Below are 20875 nucleotides of genomic sequence, written 5' to 3'. Positions count from 1 at the left end.
TGCCTGAAACATTCCATGTAAAACATACCTCACATGCAGTTTTCCTATCTCCCATTCAGCTAAAATTCTTGTCTAGGCTCATCTCCCTTCTCGTTTCCATCAATCTTCTCTTTCTCTGGTTTTCAAAAATGCAGCTCTGATATTTGCCATATCTATTGTAGTGATTCTCCTCAGCTTCTACCATGTTTCTTTTCCATTTTTATCTTTCTGATGAATCTGCCTCTGCTACATCAGTCATAAACTTCTTGAGTTTGATTTCATTACATTTCACAGATTACTCCTTCTTACATCTGCCATTTCTTTACAGCAGATGAAATTTGCCATACAAATGTGTTTAACACAATATATTGGCCTCTAGTTTGCTGTTGAAATTTTTGGGCTCTTTTCTAATCATTCATCATACTTAAAATGTATTCAATGTGTAAATACCTGCAAACTGGCTTCATTTTTCCTCACAAATACCCTTCTACCACCATGCTCCTTAACAATTTTGTACAACCAAATGAATATTGTCTCTCATGTTGTCCCATAGTTTATTTGTAGAGCTGTTATACAAATGTAGCAGTGTAGCAAGTATATGCTGCAATAGCTGCCTCAGTTTCTGATTCTTGTTCTGTGTGTGTATTACCAAACCATTTGGGGCAGACTTAGTATTTCAATTATTGTATAGTTTTTCTGTCTATGATTTATATCAGATGTGGCAGAATTTTGAGTCATTATTAAAGTTCCCAGACATAAAAGCTATAAGAGGAATATTAATAATTTTATCATGTGAGTTTCAGACAATGAGCTCATGCAATAAGCCATGTTCTTCTTGTTTTAAAAATATAAATATGTCCCAAAATATTGGGACACTGTATAAAGAGACTAGAATACTAAATAGCAACAACAAAACAAAGTATTATGAAAATTTTAAATTATACAGGTGTTTTTCTTGTTCAGATTATAAGGTATATCTATCCTAAGTGGACAGCCAGAGGGAAGTAGGAACAGAGCAAGTATATATGATATTATACAGTAATTTCTCAACTTCTGGTTATTTTCTATGTTGTGTCTTGTTTCTTTTGTAGTTTGTCCATTTAGTGGTCTGTAATGGGTCTTTCTTCTAAGAACTCCTCCATTCTCCCTTGTAAGCCATGTAGAGTTCTTTAATACCTCAATATTATTACACAGAATCTACTACTTTCTGTATGAAAACATTGTTTTGTTTGCTTTGAACCTGGTTCATGTTCTACCATACCTCTCAAGTCATCTCTTTCCCAAGCTAAAGAATCCCAGCCAACACAGTCAATTCTGTGTCTGAGATGTACTTCAATTCCTCCAATGCCTTGAAGTTCCTTCATTGAACTCTTCCCATCTATGTAGACCGCCTTTTGGTAGGAAGAGGAGAGCACTGGAATGCAGGTAAATAGTGCATTTATTCAGTTTAATAATAATGTTTTCTCTTTTGTTCTCTGGTTTTTGTTCTCTATTTCTTCCATGTGATTTTTTAGATTCTTTTTTCTTGGGGCATTAGGGAACATTAACTGCACGGAAATGACACTTCCATAAAACTATAATGATCCCAAGGTCTTGTTTCTAAGTCAAAGCAGTCAATTCAGAGATCGTCATTTTATGTGCAAAGCTAGGATTTCTTGTCTTCAGAAGCATAGGTTTCTTCACATTATCTGTACTGCACTTTATTTCCTTTGCCTTTTTCTCTATTGAATTTCGTCTTCTATTTCATTTACTGTCCAGTCAAGTAAGAATTTACACCACTAGTAGATGAACCACTTTATTCCTGAACTCTTTTAGAGTTTTTTGTAGTTGTGCTGGTTTCTATGTATTTTATCAGACCATTTTATCTTTTTTTTTTAATTATTTTATCTGTAGCTGCTTCCACAATAACTTCAAATTCAGACAGATTGTCCACTGAGCCCTCTCTACCCAGAGGACTGCACTTTAGCATGGGAACATCTTCATTTCTTTTTCATAAAAAATACTGATGGAGAAAATTCATCTCTCTGAGTACATTTCATACGAACTATCTGCTGGCGCAATGAATGCTGGCTTTATTTTCCTGTTTCAAATATATCTTATGACTAATTCTGATGCTTTTATCTTGTTGATTCTCAAATTGTTTTTCCATTCTGACAAATTAATCATATTTAATTTGATTAAATATCAGATTAAATATGATTAATTTTAAGTAATATCAATTAATTAATTAATTAAATAATAGTAATTAACATGAATTAATATTAATTAATATTATTTTAATTTTCTTGTTTTAAATATAGTTTGAAAGATTCCTTCCTGCTCACAGTAGTCTCCCTAACTTTGCTGAAAAGTGATTTCGACTTCCTTTTATATTTCCTCTTTCATTTCCATAGGTGGTAAACACTAATGCTGTGATTCCAGTATAGTGTCATCCAGTAGCTTACATGCCCATCAGAATTTTATTACTTGGACTATCCTTGGAAAGAGGAATTGGAGGCACAAGAAGTAGAGATCATGGGTTGAGATAAGAACAATTTACTGGAAACAACAGTGAAACATGAAAATGAACAGTAACAGCAACAATATTAATCAAAAAATGCACAAGAGAGAGATGAGTGATTCAAGTGCAAAACATTCACCACGGGGCCCGAGCCAACCACACCATACTCCCCCAGCCTGGAAGTGAGACCCTTCCTCAGTCTCCAGAAAATTATGTGAGGCGTTCTGGAATAACCTTCAGGTGCTAGCCATCCCTCCTCCTGGCTACTTCAAAAACTAACCCTGGCCTGGCCAAAATGCTGTCATAGAAACCTGAGTCTTTAGCTTCCTTGTTTGCTTAAATGTTCTTCCCTTTTGTCAGTAGTACTGGTACACCACAGGCAGTTACACCTTCCCAGCAGGACTTAGGAGCCTTTGCAGACTCCCCAAGGGTGTTTGCCAGCTGGTAAACCTGGTTTGTCACTGTGCAAACCTGAAAGTCTCATGGGATCCCAAGCCTAGCTGTCCATAAGTGCCATGACAGATTCTTCTGCCAATGCAACCTTTCTCTTCCTCACTGCTGGAGAAACAACGTATGTGCAATACAAGTAAAGAATGTAATTCCATTATTTTTTAATAATCAAGACTTACTCCCTCTTAACAAGATATGAAAAATGTGAACATAAGCCAGCGATTCCCACTGATTTCAGTGGGCTCTGGCTCAGGCTTTTAATGACGCTGACGGATACACTTTTTCCAGATGTAGTCTTTCATCCATCAAGCCATTCTGTTGTTCTGAGGAAATCTGGGATGTAAAGAACATCTGCCACAATGAACATAAAAAGCACAGACCTGCTGCTACTAATGGGAAGTATTCTAAGGGCTTGGATTAAAAAAAAAAGTTAATTAATTTTACAAGAATAATTACTTTGAATGTGAGTGCCAATGGCCCTTCTCACATAAAGCTTTTCCAATACAATCTTGTTTTGGTCTTGCTGAGGACAAAAAAATGGTTCACTTGTTCTGACAAAAATCTTTGTGAATAGCTGTAAAATAAATTCTACTGAAGGGGTTTCTATAGCTTCCTTTTAAATTCTATTTACTTATTATCTGTAAACAAAGAAGCTGATTGGCTTGGATTTGTATGATAAATTATAATGAAACAATAAAACCTCTAAACAATCAAGAAAGGAAATAACTGCTTTTAATGTCCTCTGTTAAAGTGTAATTGTGACATTTAGGAATCAATTTGCTGCTTTTTCTAATATTCATTATATCACTCATTAGCACAATGTTTAGCAAACACAGAAGATGTCTTTTACTATAACATTTTATAGCATCTAATCTCTTTTTAATCTGGTTTTGCCAAATTGCACAGGTTTTTTTCTTGGAAATTTGTATTTTAAGAATTTGAGCTGATTTAAGATCCAATTTATTGCAGAAGAAAAGACAATCAGTTATGCTAGAGCTCCCCTTCATCTAGACATATATACAGTTTCCTTTGTCTTTTAAAAGGGAAAAGCAATCACCAAGACATGTCTTTGTTAAGGTTCCCTGCTGGCAGCATATGGCCAAGTTACTGGCACCTTGCCTGGAAAACACAGCAAGAACTGATAGATCTGAGCTCATTCTGAGGCTGGGGAGAAAACAGATTACCATGAAGGCCACTCTTACAGCCTGTGACCATCCGTGGCTTGGCAAGAAGCACAAGTTCCTGAAAACAGATCTGGGAAGGTGAAAGAGAAAGAGATTTTACCCTCCTGAGTGATGGCATAGCCCCCAGAAGAGTCCATGCTAGAGCAGGACCTTCAGAGGTCTTGATGTAATCTGGTTTATGTTCTACTGTGAAATAAAACTCTCAAGGTGTAAATCTTTAAGAAATAATAGCATTTAAATGCATACAAGTGTTTGAGAAATAATACTCTAATAATAACACCAATTTTATCATAAATAATATTATAATAATATTTTTACAGGTTGGTCTCAAGTTTTTATTGAAAATTGTGATGAAATCCTGATGCTGCAGAACTTCTGAAAAGAACTCCTAATTTTCTTCCATACTGTCATATTGCTTAAACCAGACATTAAGAGTGATGATCCATTTGATGTAAAAAATATACTTATTTTTTATTATTTGAAATTAGCTTGGCAGTATGATGTTTTGAAGGGTTTAGTGGTATTGAATGGACGGGGAATCTGCAGCAATTATGATGTTTATTGTGACAGTGGTCACAGGGGTTCTTGGATGAGGGAAAAGATGAGAATGTTGACTCCATGTTTCAGAAGGCTTGATTTATTATTTTATGATATATATATTATATTATAGCTATACTAAAGAATAGAAAGAAAAGTTCCCTCTCAGAAGGCTAGCTAAGCGAAGAATAGAAGAGAAAAGAATGATAACAAAAGGCAGCTCTCTCGGACTCTGTCCGAGATAACTCAGCCTTGATTGGCCATTAATTATAAACATCCAAGATGGGCCAATCAAAAATCCATCTGTTGCATTCCACAGCAGCAGATAGCCATTGTTTATATTTTGTTTCTGAGGCCTCAGCTTCTCAGAAGGGAAAAAAATCCTAAGAAAGGATTTTCACAAAAAGATGTCGATGTCAGTTTACTACCCAGAAATCCTGAAGAGACATGAACATCTCCAGTCCCAAACTTGGACAAGACTTCTAGCAATAAGAATCTACTCCATTCTTCCATGAAGATACTTTTATGCTAAATATCATCCTATAGCAAAGATAATTTTTATGCTTTTACAGATTTAGTAACCATGACAATTATAGGGAATGGAATTGATTTCCAAATTGCTTTAATTATTTTTCAGACTTTAAAAATTCTGTAAAAATTAAAATAGAAAGGTTCTTTTCACTTACAGTGGCATGATTAATACTTGTTTTTTTAATGAGAATGTCCAGCCACAAAGATGTCTTCTTAGTCCCAATGATGACAGGGTGCAGTTTCATATGAAGTCTGGCATCTTCCATTCTCACAACGTGACCCCATGGCCCCCTCCCATTAACTGATACCAAATTTTGCAATTATCAAACCATACACTGAGCCAGTTTCAGATCTGACCCTACCAAGGAACCCTTGGGGGTGTGTCTAAGACCAAGTGATCCAGTGCAAGCCAGGGGCAGGGAACACAGGGTCAGGAACATGAGAGGGAAGCAGCCGGGAGTGCCCAGCTGGAGAGCAGCCCATGTCAGATCAGGTGACAGAGCTGGTGGCAGCTCCAGGGACAGACCAGTCAGGCCTGCAGTGAGACAACACAACCCCATCACCTCCTCCCATTCACTTCTCCTGCATGTTTCCTGCAATTATATCCTTTACATTTGCAATTAGCACTGACCTGGAACTGGTCCAGATAAAACCTTTTTGTTCATCTCTTTTGCACAGCCTTATGTGAACTGGTGCTGAAACATGAGCATCCAAGGTCAAAGGATAGATAAAACTACCTCCAAGTAGCACTTTCAGCTTACTGTGAATTAAAATGACTGTGTCACTTTGGCCTAAGCAATTCATTGCATCCTTTACTGTTCCATTTAATAAAAGCATACCTGTCTGTGTTCTCACTATTATTTATTTGTGTTCTGTGACTCAAGGTGGCTCTAAAGAAAAATGATTTGTGAAACTCACAATGCAGTCTTTTCTGCTGCTCCTCAAATGATTCTTCTTTCTCTTTCAGATTCTGCAGTCATGAAACTGTATACCAGCAAATCAATCTAAAAAAATACAACTGTGAAAACCATTCTACTTCCCCTTCCAAATCAAATAGGAGAGCAGAGACGTAGAGACATGGAGAAAAAATTCCTACTGTACTGATTTGTTTATTTAAAAATGCAATGTGGATTACTCCTTTTAAGACTCATTGCACTGGAATGTCCTGATTTGAAAATCACAAGTTATTTCAATTTGGCCAACTTTTAATGAAAGCTTGTTTTGCACAACAAACAAATATACTGAATTCAAGTTTGATTAGACAGGTTCTTCTTGTAAGGACTTATTTATTTTAGTTTAAAAAGTAGTTCATCTCCAGACTGGCCTCTTGCAGGAATTTTTTTTTAATTAGTTAATGATTCTGCTGAGAAGAGGTTGTGTAAATATATCCCTATATTTTTGACAAGTTTATTACTTTTTAGAGCTCCAGCATTTTTAAATTATGCTTGCAGAAGATACCAGGTTTTAAAATTTATTAATTTCATCTACATCTGTTCTACATTCCACAGAGAAAAGACAAGAGTATTGGGTGCTTGGATACTTCAGGGGTACTACATGTGTTTGTTAAGACAGTTCTTTCACATAGTGTTACTATTCTGTTTATGTCTCCTTAAGTAGGATGGCAGCCTGAAAGAGGTGTTTCTTCAGGGCAAGTCCCAAAGTGGAAAAACAGATGGGCAAAGACGGCATCAATGGAGTAACATCTCAAAGTATACAAGCTTGTAAGTTTGTCAGGTTACAAATAAATAGGTTAGTGAAAGACAGGAGTCAACTGTTTTGGACCACATATGTTCTGAAACCAGCAAGTAAACAAACAAAATATTCTGTTGTCTTTAATCTGACTTCTTCTGTAATGTAAGGAGAAAACAGCTTTTTACAGAAAAAAAAAAATAAAGTATGCTATGAAACTCCTTTGTAGTTAAATATGCTAACTCTTATGTTCTGCCCGTTCCCAAAAAAAAATTTTGATGGCTTAGTACACACAAGAAGAAATATCAAGACATGCTGTAGTTTTCCCCTTCACATAATTTTCATTTCAGTCAGCAGTCTGCTGTTCAAATAAAATAAATTCCTGCTCAGAAGTCTGATTACAGTTATATATTTCATGCAATCACACAATGTGAATCTTACAGATATGCTGTATACATTATTCAAAGGAGAAGGATAAGCTCAGTCCGACATCAAAGCACATTATTCTCCTTTTCCCATAAATATAATAACACAATTTCCTACATTGAAATGAAGCTGTATTTAAAGAAAGGATAGTATGGAAATACTACTTCTCGATAAGTGGTACATCACACATTTTTAACCAAGTAGGAGTTTCAAAAAAGACTAAGTAAAACTCAAGAATAACCAGAACAATTACTTTCATGCACTTTTTGATATTTTTATTAAGGAGAGATATTGGGATACTTTGTATTCTTAAGATTAGAACATTAAGTTTTATACTAATCTAGACAAAAGCATAGACAAAAAATGTCATTCTTCAAAATATGTGGATGCAGCACTTTAATTTGCATCCAGGCTGAAACATGGTCTGTCTTCCTTCTCCCAAATAGGGAGAGTACAGCATATTTATTTATTTATTTATTATTTACCCAGAAAGGAGACAAGCTGGATTTCATGTTCCACTATGCTAGAAATTATCTGCATAAAGTACTAATCATTCAAAAAAATGTAATAATTTGAGATATTGAAAAAGGACAATGGCTTAGAGCTTCTTTACAAGAACTTGTCACTGCCCTCCCATGCCAATTTTGTTTATGTCCAAATTATACTTCATCTGGCAAAGCCACAGAAAGGTTTAAACCATTGCTAACCAATTGCTTATCCCCAGTTATATGCCATGTCTGTAAAATCAGGCCACTTACAAAACTTATCAGCCATTGCAGTGTCTGATGTCATAGCCCTCACAGGAGGAACCCCAAAACCAGTGTTTTTGCACAGCACAAACCATGTGAAAATAGCAAGAAACAGATATTATTGGATGTTCTGCACAAGCACTCCAAGTCTCCCCAGGTTCATATCAGGATACTGCAGATATCTTGGGTTTGCTCTGAAGGGTAATGCAAGCATGAGATTCACCCAGAAACATTTTCTCAAATGCAACTGAAGTCTATGCCTGTGCATCAGTTTTTATCTCCAGTGATTTTGGCAAAGGCCAAATATGACTTGCTGAAAGAGTGATTTATCCTAATTCTACCTTAGAGTGCCTCTGGGAACCACCCATATCTTTCTACTGATTTCAGAATCAAGATTTGCTAAAACTAAACTCCTAACTTTTGCATTTCTAATGGAATGCATTACCCCCAGTGCATTGTCATTCACTGAAACACATGCAAAACACACTCCACACCCATCCTTTTCAGATGGGTCAGTGCTACCCAACAGTGCCAGGATCTGCAACATGATCCAGAGACTCCTAAAGTAATCAATAATAATTCTGTCATCTGGTATTAGCAGCTGGAATGATCTATCTCTTCTTGCTGCAATGTATAAAACATACTGGATTTTTCAACTACCTGAAAAATATTCTTTTGCAATTTCTATTCAGTAATCCTTCCCACTTCACAAACACTAACCTTCTTCTAAACACTACAGCAGAAAAGAGTGGCAAATAATGTACATGAATAACATCCTTACTTCCAAAACAGCAGTATCTGTCCTGTTCATAAATTGCAAGAATCCCTTGTTACCCTGTCCATAGAGAAAACAAAAGCATGCAGATCCTGTTAGTGGAAGACAGATGAGATTTTTCTCCAGCCTAGGTTTGTGGAAAATAGCTTGATCAGAATTATGTCTCATCCTGTCCTCTAAAGGCTCTATCACTGTCGTAAATGAGAACAAGTTTTGGCTTATTGAAACTGTTAGATTTGGAAGCCTTATTCTTTCTACAAATCGTGGTTCCATTAAAAGTACTGGCTTTCTCCATGGCATTAAAAAATACAGGAAAATAAATTAGAATACAAAATCTATTTATTCTTTTCTAACTGCATAATCCTTTGTTGGCACAGCTTTTGCAGATAGTCTCACAGCAATAAGACTATACTTTATAAACATGCACAGTTTTCATGTTTCTTTGTTCTCTTTAATATTTGGAATGTATAGTGAATTTGTGACCTCATGTATCATTCCTGCTGCACAATTATACTTTCTGTATGTGTGTGTGTGTGTATTTCTACATTTCAGAAGCTGCCTGTAAGCAGTTCGCTCTGTTCCCAGATTGTCTGAGTCACTCCTGTGGCATCTGCAGCAGTTTCTCCTAAGCAGCACTACGTCCTGGAAAGGGCTGTCAAGACCAAACTATTATTTTCTGGCAAAGGACAACAGCTTTAATCAAAGAGCTAACCCTGATCAAATTTTTATAAATCATTAGCCAATAGGTGATGAAATATGATAGTTTTTATTAGTGTCACTCACACTGTCATGCCAGACCTGGAAATCTATGACTTGTCTCAGTTGGATAGATTCCCAGCATTTAACAAAACAAAACAAAAAACTACCAAAAAAACCCCACCAGCTCAGATGTGAGTACATTTTGCTAAAACTATGTGCAAACAAAAGATGAACCAAAGGCCAGCTTAAGTTTTGAACATCAGAGCAGAGGACTCATAAGAACTATCTATTTCTTCTCCAGCATATATAAAAGAAATTACCCAGAATGGTCCTGAACTATTATTCAATCATGTTTCTCCTTACTCCATACCAGAAACTAAAAAGCATACTTAAACCTTCTGTATTAAGATGAAATATCAAAAGCCTTGAGACAATGACAGGAACTAGAAGCACCTTTAATTTACCTCCAGTAAGCCGTTGCTGAATAGTTGAAGCAGCATCTAGTTAAAAAGAGTTTCAGATATCAGTCCTGCTTACATTTTTAGTGAATTTTTGGAATTTCTATTGATCCATTAAACTCATCTTTTATTTATAGAGCCCAGATAGTTTTTTAAAATCAAACACAAGAGCAGCTTACAGGGAAATACCATTTATGGATGCAATTCCATGAAAGAGATTCTCTGTAAAAGGGCCCTGGATCAGTGTAGTTTTTAGAGGGACCATTCCAGTAATTTTTTGCAGTCTTCTGGTCGCATTTAAGCCATCCAGTTGGGTGAAAGCTGTGTGAGGCCTGTATTTCTGCATCCTAAGTTCTGGCAGATTATACAACTTAAAACAAAGTATATTTTAAATATAAACATCAGCTGTTTTCATTTGCTATTTTGAACCTAGAAAGTAAGCAGGAACAGGGACCACAATTAATTTTAAGTACTTCATTCTCGGCTGTTATGTTTTTGCCCTGTCCTTTTTTTGTGTACTTTTAATGGACATATGGAAACAGGAACCTTTATCAACACATTTTTTTGACAGACATAAATGAGAGAAGTAGAATATTTCCATAATATATGTCTCAGTACCATTAATTTTTAATTTCTTCTTTGTTATATCCCTTGTGCTGTTAGTTTTCAAATTTCCAGTAGTTTACTTCCTTTCACCATAGTTTCTTAAATGCTAGATATATTTTTTGTTGCAGTTTAAAAAAAAATCTTGTTTCTAATCTTAATTTCTTTATTTCTACTTTTTCTTTCCTATAAGCATAGCATTTCATTTAACTAACATTATGAAATTCTTAAGCTTTTTTTTTTTTTTTTTGCAGAACAATTGCAATGTTTACACTTAATGGAAGATTTTATCACAAGCTGCTATATTGAAATGTTAGTGCCTTTATCCATCCATCCATGTCCCCCATGTCTCCTTATGGCCACTAGACCAAGCATGCAAGAACAGAATATGCAGCCACTCCATTTCACAGAGTTAGAACCCAAATATGAGTCAGATGTTAAGGAAGATGTCACCCCAATGGGCTTGGCAGAGGTCTGCACACATAGATCCTCTTCTGCTGTTGCCCCCTGCTAAGTGCAGAGAAAGGAGTACAAGTATGCACAACAGAGGAAACAGACAGTAAAAATAAAATAAAAACAGTAAAAAAAATGAAATCACAAAAATCCCTGTGTATTTGTCACAGGTAAGCTATGCTTTACATTTTAACATACTTTTGAGGTTTTTTAATATATTTTGTTCTCCTATAATTCCTTTTCTCTGCTAAGAACATTAGAAGTCCTTGCCTTTTTAAAAAATCTGGTGAGGCCTACGAAATCCTCAGTTTATTGTTCAGATTAACAGAGAAATGTCCTGATGCTATAGGACAATTCACAATTAATTTAATTTCTTGAGCAATAACCAGTTGGAACATCTCCAAATCTACTAATCTTTCCTTCCTATTTTCCTCCAAGTAAAATAAGTAACTTCAAATTGACTATAAATTTGTCTTTTCTTTTAATGAACTGACTTTATCAAACCTTAAGAGTGCAATTCTTCAAATAACCTTATTTTATTATGACTTCTGATTCTTGTTCTTTGGGAGATCAAACTTGATTATATTTGTGGCTAAAATCAGTTGCCTTCAATTAAAAAAAATGAGACATATCATACTTGTTGTTGAACAGATTAGAAATCTGCAGATTTCTATAAATCAATTCATATTGGCAGGTAAGGTTTGAGGAATTAAGACTTTAGAAACAGGAAGGGAACCAAAAACTAAAACAAAGCATCTGGAATAGAAGAAAAGTTTCTGAAGTCAAAAGCTCAAATGAGCCTAAGCACAGGAACAAGTGACAATCAAGGAGGGACAGTGGGAGACAGAAGCCATGATGTGAGGCTGTACAGGAGAACAATAGACAAGAGGAAAAAATAAATTCAAAGCATCAGAATAACCTGAGGACTTGATTTTTCAGCAGTGCTGAGCACTACTGCACGTTTGGCCCCTAGTTTTTAATGGACTGGTTCATCACAAAATCTTGCCAAAATACCTGAAGCATTTATGCATCCACTTATTTAAAAAGCAAAAACCTACACAAGAATAACTTTACTTAGATTAAAGGAAGCAACATGTCTAACTAAAGGATAATAAATTTAATTGTCAGGTGTGAACATAAAGGTACAAAACCTTAAGAAGGAATAAATGTGTATATTTTCAGCTTGTGTAGCTAAGTGACAGATAAGAGAGTGGCAAAATTATCTACCTTTATCCAGTGTTCACTGTCTTTCTGGGAAAGGGTTGATAAGTTACAGAAAATTGCTAGTCTTCAAGTATGGCTAATCTATTGACAGCATTACTATAAATTAACCCATACAATTTATATAACTATAGCATAGTACAAGCACTCAAACTTGGCAGCTGAGTAGGCATTTCTCAGAACCATGGATCCATCATCAAGATGCCATGAGGTACTTTGAGTTTATACTCTGTATTTTGCCAAGTGATGCAAGTGAGGGGTTGCATTTTTAGCAATGCTGCATTGTGTGAAATTTAAAAATATTAACTTGCAATTTTCAAGATTAGAATGAAAATATCTGATTTCCGATTGTTTTCAAACTTTAATTTTTTATGTCTGCAAAATCCATTCCCATACACAAAACTCCAGGTGTTATAAATAATAAGGCATGTATATGAACAACAAAACAGCTGAGCCATACAGGCCTAGGCAATAAAAGCTGACATACAAAATGACAAAAATTTATGAAAGCCCACGAAATGCATGACAAATGTTGCAAATTGATCAGGTACTACACCACTTTAAATTTATAAAAGCATAAGACAGCAAAAACTATAAATCACTGTGAAAAAAATTATACTGAAAAGCATATAAAAATCATAATGTCTTTCCTAAAAATATGCGCTCAAGACATAATCTAGTGGAAATAATGTACCTCTGATGCTCTTCCCTTAGTAGTGTAGAACCAGGACACTTGTAGTCCCCAAATTTTCTCACTTAGCCATATGTTGGCTGTGCATAAGGAAGCAGACTCTTGCAGTCTGAGCAGAGCTTTGCTGAGCAGCCCCACAGTTTCTGGTTATCCATCTACCCTTTGGTTGCTCCCTGGTTTTCCTGCAGCAACTGGCATCTCCTGCAATCCAGGTATATGGTGAAAAGTTCAACCACTCTGCTAGAAGGGGAGCACTGTAACCTTCCAAGTTATTCTTAGAGTTTTCATGTATTTCTCTTTTATAGAAGAATAGCAGTAGTAATATTTTCATAGTTTTAACATAGGCAAAATATTCTTTCCATTAAAAATAATGGAAAAGCACTGTTGTCATGACATAATGAATACTGGAACAGTTAACAGACTCCTGGAGCACACCAACGATAGATTTTTTCTGTTTATGAACTCTGAAACAAAAGAAGGAGACAAGCAAAAGAACTGCATTGCTCCAAAGATAACATTGTTAAAACTATTTTTTTCTTGTGACACACAATGACTTGTCAAATCCATTTGTACAAGTTCCTGAACTTAGCTGTTATCCAGGTTAAACTAGCTCTGGCAATCAGAAAAAAAAAAAAAAAAAATTGAATTATATGCAAGGAATACATTTTTTTTGGTAGAATTTATCGTAATGGAGACAATTGGAGATAATGGCTGAAAATAAGCAGAAGCCAGTCTGTGGAACTAGGGAGTGAAATAGAAGACATCCACTTGCTTCAACATATTTATTCTCTGCTACTTTGTTATCTTTTACTTCAGAATTTTACTTTGTTATACTGCCACAGAAACTAAGAGCATTCCTGCCAAGTTCTTTTGTGTCTAACCTACAAAAAGGACTATTTCTGTCTTAAGTTAGTAGCATGATGATATGCCCTTTACCTAATAATGACTTTTTTAATGCCTGGGCACAAATTTACCTTTTGGGCTACCTTTTGTAAAATAAATCACGCCTCAGAATGGCTGGTGATTCTATCCAAAGATAGGCATTAGGTTCCCAGTTTTGTATAAGATACATAATAATGGAGAAAAAAATAGGACAGCACTTGGACACAGTACCATACAATAAATAGCTATGTTGCTCATTTAAAATTACACAACAAGAAAAAATAATTAAATTCAAGCCATATTTAAATAATTAAAGCTACCATAGCGAAAATATAATGGAATCATAGAATGGATCAGGATGGAAGGGGCCTCAAAGGTCATTTAGATCCAGGTTGCTCAAAGCCCCATCCAATCTGGCCTTGAACACTTGCAGGGACGGGGCATCTACAAGTTCTCTGGAAAACCTATTCCAGTGCCTCACTTCTCTCTAAGTAAAGAATTTCTTCCTACCCTCTGTAAGTTTAGAGTAATTCCTCCAGGTCCTATCCCTACATGCCCTTGTAAAAAGTTCTTCTCCCACTTTTTTGGAGGTTCCCTTCATGTACTGGAAGGCTGCAAATGGGTCACCTCATAACTCTTCACTTTTCCAGGCTGAACAACCCCAACTCTCAGCCTTTCCTCCATCCTTCTGATCACCTTTGCGGCCTCCTCTGGGTTTGCTCCAGCAGGTCTATGTCTGTCCTGTAATGGAGTACTCCAGGTGGAGCAGACAGGGAGAATAATTTACATGTAATATATCATTATAAACTGCTTTGGAAAATCAAAAGGCTTTCTCAATGCCCTGTACATCCCCACCTTTTGCCAACCTGACCATAGCAAAATAATTAAGTTGGCAGTTCTGTGATGAATTTCATTCCATGTATCCTTTTCAGGACAATGAAACTCTAACTGTTTTGCCTCACCTTTAAACCACCCCTTCGAGTTTTAACCCAGGTTGGTGAGTGCTCAGGCCTGCCCTGTGAAGGGAGCCCAGCTGAGGGCAGACACAGGCGTGCAGGTACCCATGGCTGCTACACACCTTCCCAGCAGAGAAGGGAGCAGGCAGGCGCCTCACAAGGCCATGGCAGGCTCTGCCCCATGAGGCAGCAGCTCTTGGGCGATGTGAGGGCAGCACCAAGAAAGTCCTGGTGGACAACGAGCTGTCCCTGAGGCAGCAGCGTGCCCGTGCAGCCAAGGAGACCAGCGGTATCCCGGCATGCATTAGGAATAGCACTGCCAGCAGGCTGAGGGAGATGATCACGCCCTTTAATTCAGCCCTGGCGAGGGCTGCACCTGGAATGCTGTGTCCAGTTCTGGGCTCCTCAGTAGAAGACAGGTCGCTCCTGGAACGAGTCCTGTGGAGGATTATTGAAGACAATTAGGGGAGCACGTCTCTTAAGAGGAAAGGCTGGGAGAGCTGGGCCTGTTCAGCCTCAAAACAGAAAGACTGAAAGGGAACCTTATTTATGTCTATAAGGGATATCAAGAGGATGGAGCCAGGCTCTCCTTGGTAGTGCCAAGCAATGGGATGTAAAGTAACGGGAAGAAACCGATGCACAGGAAGTTCCACCTGAATACGAGGAAAAACTTCTTTACTGTGCAGGTGACCACACACTGGAACAGACTGTCCAGAGCAGTTGTGGAATCTCTTTCACGAGAGATATTCCAGACCCGTCGAGATGCAATCTTGTGCATGTGCTCTAGGATGACCCTGTCCGGGCAGGGAGGACCAGATGACCCACTGAGGTCCCTTCCAACCTGGCCCGTTCCGTAACAGGGGCAGCAGGAGGGCGACCCTCCACGCCGGGCGGCCGCAGCTCCCGGGCCCTGCCTGCCGCGGGCATCCCGGGCGCAGGCGCTACCCGGGCGCAGGCGCTGCCCGCGCGGCAGGGGCCGGCGTGGGGCGGCGCTGCCCGGCTGCCCCGGGGTGCCCGGGTCGGTGCCTGCCGCCGCCCGCGGTGACCGCGCTGCTGGCGAGACGGGGCCGCGCTAACGCGGGGGTCACACGGGCTGGGGAGCGTGCCGGGGCCGGCGCGGGGCGCCGCTACGCGCGGCGGCCGGTGCGAGTCGGCGGAGGGCGCGCAGGCGAACGCCAGAGCTGCTACATCCGGGCTGCGGCGGCGGCACCTGCCGCGGCGGGGGCCTCGGTGACATTGGGGCTCGGCGGCTGAAGGGGGAGGCAGCGCTGCGGAGCCCGCAGAGAGCGAGATTTTCCACCCCATCCACCACACCACCACCACCCCGACACCACCGCCATGGTGCTGGGCACCATCATCACCCACGCGAAGAAGCACCCGGCCGTGAGTACCTGAGCCCGATACTCGGCCCCGCATCCGCCCTTCCCTGCCGTGGCTCGGTGTCCCCGGCCGCGCCGGTCGCCTCCTCCTGGCCCATCCGTCTCTTGGCATTCCTGTGCGTGCCGAACCCCTGGACCGCCCGGAGCTGGCCGAGCAGACACGACCACGTCCCTTTGATCACCGGTTTCTGCGGCCTTGCTCGTGCTGCAAGGCTCGAGGTGGCCCTTTCCGATCTTCTTGCCCACCATTTGCCCCCAGTCTAGCCCTCTCGTGTTTTTGGTTTTGTTATCCGAGTACAGACGGTAGGGGCCATTTTGGCGGTAAGGGACGGTTGTCTGTCGCAGAAACGCGATGTAACGGAATTTTTGGTTTGGTTTTGGCCTCTCTGTTGTAGGACTGTTTTTATCATTCCTGCCTCTTTATAGCTGCTAGTTCCTCAATGACCCCAGGGATACCTTGCGAAAAGGGAACTTATCCCAGGGGTTTAGAGGGCCACGTGTTTGTAAAATCCGTAAGATTGTTCTTTGGCCTGCCATAGCTGATGCCAGGGGTGCTGTGTATCAATACTATTTTGCTGTATTGCAGGATGATACTTAATTTTTTTGTGTTGTTTTTCCAGCTGATCCCTCTGTTTGTGATAATTGGATCTGGAGGTGTTGGTGCAAGCCTGTATCTGATGCGTTTGGCAATGTTCAACCCTGACGTTAGGTATGTATTCAGTAATTCCCAGTGCCAGTCCTCTTGCTGCATATGTCACACTCCACTGCCTTGGGTTTTGTGTTTGTAGACAACTTAATGGCTTGGTCCAGTGTCACCTGGCATTGTGACAGTGTGGAGCTTTCCTTGATTTGGAGATCTCTTTGTTTACCATGATACCTAGAGACTGCTGACAAAGGACAGTGCCTTTTTCTGTGGAAACTTGCTTGAATGGGTGATTCAATTGCCTAATAACCACAGTACATATTTCTTTTTTTTTTTTTCAATTTGGAAGATAGTGTTAATATTCTCTCACATCTTGCATTTCTCTCAATAGCTGGGACAAGAAAAATAACCCAGAACCTTGGAACAAAATGGCGCCCAATGACCAGTACAAGGTAAAATGAGAAATACAGATTTGCAGGAAGCATCATATTAGAGGTGTAGCCTACTGCTATAGGATGTTTGATTATATGGGAAAGCAGTTGGATGAATGATGTATTCCTTTTGTGCACCATTTGTTTGTCTCTAGAACTCTGAGCAGAGATGGCTGAGTTTGAGGTTTAAAACTCTCTTGGTGGTGGTTTATAATGGGGTGAAAGGAGACTGTGTGAAAGCAGGCATATTTATTGCACTGAAAGGAAAAGAGCAACTGTAAGGGAGAGGAAGAATTTACTGGCTCATAATACTCAGAAATAAACTACAGGGAGAAAGACAAAACCCCAGAAGATCAGTTTTCTAAGCTCTAAACTGTTGGCCTTTACTCAATGAGAAGCACTGCAGGAAAATGTCAGTGTTTAATGTAACCATGAATTCAGGTCTGCAGGTCTTGATTTTTTGAAAACAAAACAATGTTAACAAAATAATATCAGTAAATAACTGGATGCAAGAGAAATGTTCTTTAGCTAATATTCAGCTAATTTCATTGAACTAATGAGGAAGCATGCAAAGATGTCTGAAACATTTGGTAGTTTACGGGTGTTCTGAAATCGTAGACTCATTTATGTTGGAAAAGACCTTCAAGATTATCGATTTCAACCTTTGACTGAACACCATGTTGTCAATTAGACCATAGCACTAAGTGCTATGTCCAGTAATTTCTTCCACACTTGCAGAGATGGTTACTCTACCCCCACACAGGGCAATCTGTTTCAATGTATGACAGTCCTTCCTTCCAGTGAAGAAATTCTTCCTGAGGTCCAACATGAACCTCCTCTGATGCAGCTTGAGGTTGTGTCCTCTCGTCTTGTTGCTGGTTGCCTGGGAGAAGAGGCCACCCCCTACCTGGCTACATCCTCTATTCAGGGAGCTCTAGAGAGTGACAGCCTTCCCTGAGCTTCCTGTTCTCCAGGCTAAACAACAGCAGCTCTCTCAGATACTCCTCATGTGACTTACTCTCTGTACCTTTCACCAACTTTATTGTCCTTCTCTGGACATGAATCGTGTTTTAATCATGCTTTACAGAAGTGCTATGTTAGTTGATTGCTATTAAAAATATTTTAAGATTATTTTCAAGCTTCAAAAAAAGCAAACCTACTGTGTTTTCTAAGCTAGTGTCTTGTTTGGTACCATATACTACTATGCCAATCATTGAAATAAGTAGAAAAATCCCACACTTACAAAATAAGAGAGGTTGCAGTTCCCTTAAAAGTCCGAAAAGAAAATTTCATTCTTTGTTTTCATTGCCAGTTCTGGAATGTTGCTGGTTTGTAAATATCTAAACTTGGCAAATCCTACATAGTGCACAGCACAAATTCTTTTAAAGAGTGCATGACTTGTGTGGCATTCCCCTTCTGCCTTAACATACAAACACAGCCTCAGTGTTTGCCATATTTGGGTGTGAGAACCATTGGGGACATTTTTTCCAAATCTGCCTTGTGGGAGATGAAAAGGACATATATTCTAATTAAGGATGACTTTAGTAAAAAGTTCTTGCTATACAAGTCTAGCTTTTGATGAGACTTTTTTTCTATTGTAAACTTCTCTTTGTCATATTAACTTCCTCACTCTTCTTCCAAAGAAGAGTTGATGACCTGAGGATTACTGTAGGAGTTGCAGACAAAGCTGTAATTTGAATGTGCTGTAGGCTGTTGTGTTTTCTTTAAAACAAATTTAAAAAATTAAAAATTGGGTGTAACTAAAAATAATCAAACTGATAGTTATGTGCTTTTCATCTTTTTGTTTTTTTAAGAAAAACTGTGCTATCACATGCTTGCTGTCAAGTCAGGCTGGGATGCCAAAATATGCAGTTTGTTTGCAGTTAGTCTCTCACGCATATGAGTTAATAAACTCATTGTCCTCCATCACTTTTTGGGTCGTTCTGGATTGCTTGTAACAGGATCCAATTACAATAGTATAAACTGAGCATGTGAGAGGATCTATTCTGACTTTAATTCCTCCTTGTCATCCTTTGCAGTTCTAGATGCAGCTACCTAAACCAAACTTGGCTTTTGTAGCACTGCTCTAAATGTTCCTTTGTGCCTCTGTCTGTTCACAGACACTGTGCTTTGCACCACATGGCAAGCTGGTTTTTGCCTTCAGTATACAGGAGCCATAGATTTTGAGCAAAATGAATAAACTCCTCAGTCCTGTAAAAAGTTCCTCTGAATGGGCTTCTAATTCTGGGGGTTAAGAGGAGACACTGTTGTTTTTTTCTAGTGGAAGACATGACCACTCATTTTAAATGCAGAGGTTCTAATACTGGGTATAGAATAAGTATTAAAAAGTTACTGTTTATCAAAGGTTTTTGTTTATTTATTAGTGCCTGGTTCACAGACTCAAAAAATGTTTTCGGTTTCCTGGTGTAAGTTCAATGATGTATATTTTTAGTAAATACCAGGGAAAATGTGCAATCAAACTTCTTAATTAATATTCTTTCCCTTCTCTTTCCTAGTTTGTCTCAGTTAATATGGATTACAGTCGCCTCAAAAAGGACCGTCCTGACTTCTGAAAACAGAACAATGTCCATAAGCTGCACAGAAAGGTCTTCCGGAAGCTGTTCGCACAAGTGTCATGTTTAATCATCCAGGAAATAAGTAAATTTGCCTCACACAGCACCAGGTCATGTGTTTGAAAGTGTTTTGATGAGGCTTAATAAATGTTTAAAACTTGAAGTGTCTGCTCTTTCATTTTGCAAAATGACTATGTCCTCCTGTTAACAGTTTCTGCTGTATGGTTTGTCAATAAGCAAAAGCCAATTCATGTTTCCTCTACAAGAAATCAAAGTTGATGTGAAGTTATGCTCAGTGTGTTGATCTCAGAAAAAAAACTGCATGCTCATGCAGCTATACCAAAATTCAAGAACTTGAAAGCATGTATTTATATGTATGCATATATATTATTTCAATATACCTGAATTTATGTACTTGCCCCTTTAAGAAGTTTTGATTGCAGAAAAGTCAATGCCAACAAGTCATTATCCATCAGGGAGGGAACAGATGTTGCCATATGTTGCTGGAGGGAAGAAAAAAAAACCACACTGAACTCTCCAAAAGGTTTTGTTTCTTTTCTTTCTTTTTTCTCTTCAAGTTAAGCAAGTTGTTTTCAAGTTGTTTTTTAATAAACAGAAAGACAACTTTCAATATTTAAAAAAAAAAATTTCTACAAACATTGTCGTGGTTTCCTGTGGATCACAGATTTAACGAAGGGAAGCACATAGCAGAAGAGGGTACAGGTTTGGGGAAATAATTAGCTATGTAAGAACAAAAAACACCTTTTAGAAAGGGCAGAATCTTATACTTGCTATGGGAAGACTAAAAGAAAATCTTTGCAAGTCTGTAACTTATGGGGGGTTCTTTGTGCTTTACTGTGAGCATCTGGCACTTCCTTGGATAAGGGGTATTAATTCTGGACTATCTGACAGAGTACAGCTGTTCTTATCTTGATACTCTCTGCTTAAAGTTGACTCCAAGAATATAGATAACTATAGCAACTATTGCAAGTAATAAAGTCAAGTCAAGCAGCAAGAACTTGAAGAAGCAAGACCATGCTGTGGTAATTGCAAAATAACAGATATT

At 38.5% G+C, this 20875-nt stretch overlaps 2 protein-coding genes across 2 annotated transcripts; one reads left to right on the top strand and one right to left on the bottom strand.

Annotated features, from left to right (window-relative positions):
- Positions 1–7487: 7487 nt before the first annotated feature.
- On the bottom strand, positions 7488–16088 carry LOC141725204 (uncharacterized). The gene is made up of 3 exons (XM_074527766.1): positions 15915–16088; positions 15437–15855; positions 7488–15221 (listed from the first exon to the last, which is right to left on the bottom strand). The coding sequence occupies exons 1-3, from the start codon at positions 16086–16088 to the stop codon at positions 14792–14794; spliced, it is 1023 nt and encodes a 340-aa protein (XP_074383867.1). The 3' UTR covers positions 7488–14791.
- NDUFA4 (NDUFA4 mitochondrial complex associated) lies at positions 15950–19972 on the top strand. The gene is made up of 4 exons (XM_005480814.2): positions 15950–16166; positions 16783–16871; positions 17197–17257; positions 19753–19972. The coding sequence occupies exons 1-4, from the start codon at positions 16122–16124 to the stop codon at positions 19807–19809; spliced, it is 252 nt and encodes an 83-aa protein (XP_005480871.1). The 5' UTR covers positions 15950–16121; the 3' UTR covers positions 19810–19972.
- Positions 19973–20875: the final 903 nt, after the last annotated feature.

This window comes from Zonotrichia albicollis, chromosome 1 (assembly GCF_047830755.1).
Source record: "Zonotrichia albicollis isolate bZonAlb1 chromosome 1, bZonAlb1.hap1, whole genome shotgun sequence".
Lineage (NCBI taxonomy): Eukaryota > Metazoa > Chordata > Aves > Passeriformes > Passerellidae > Zonotrichia > Zonotrichia albicollis.
The sequence above is the reverse complement of the archived record's forward strand: the minus strand, read 5'-3'. Positions and strand labels throughout refer to the sequence as shown.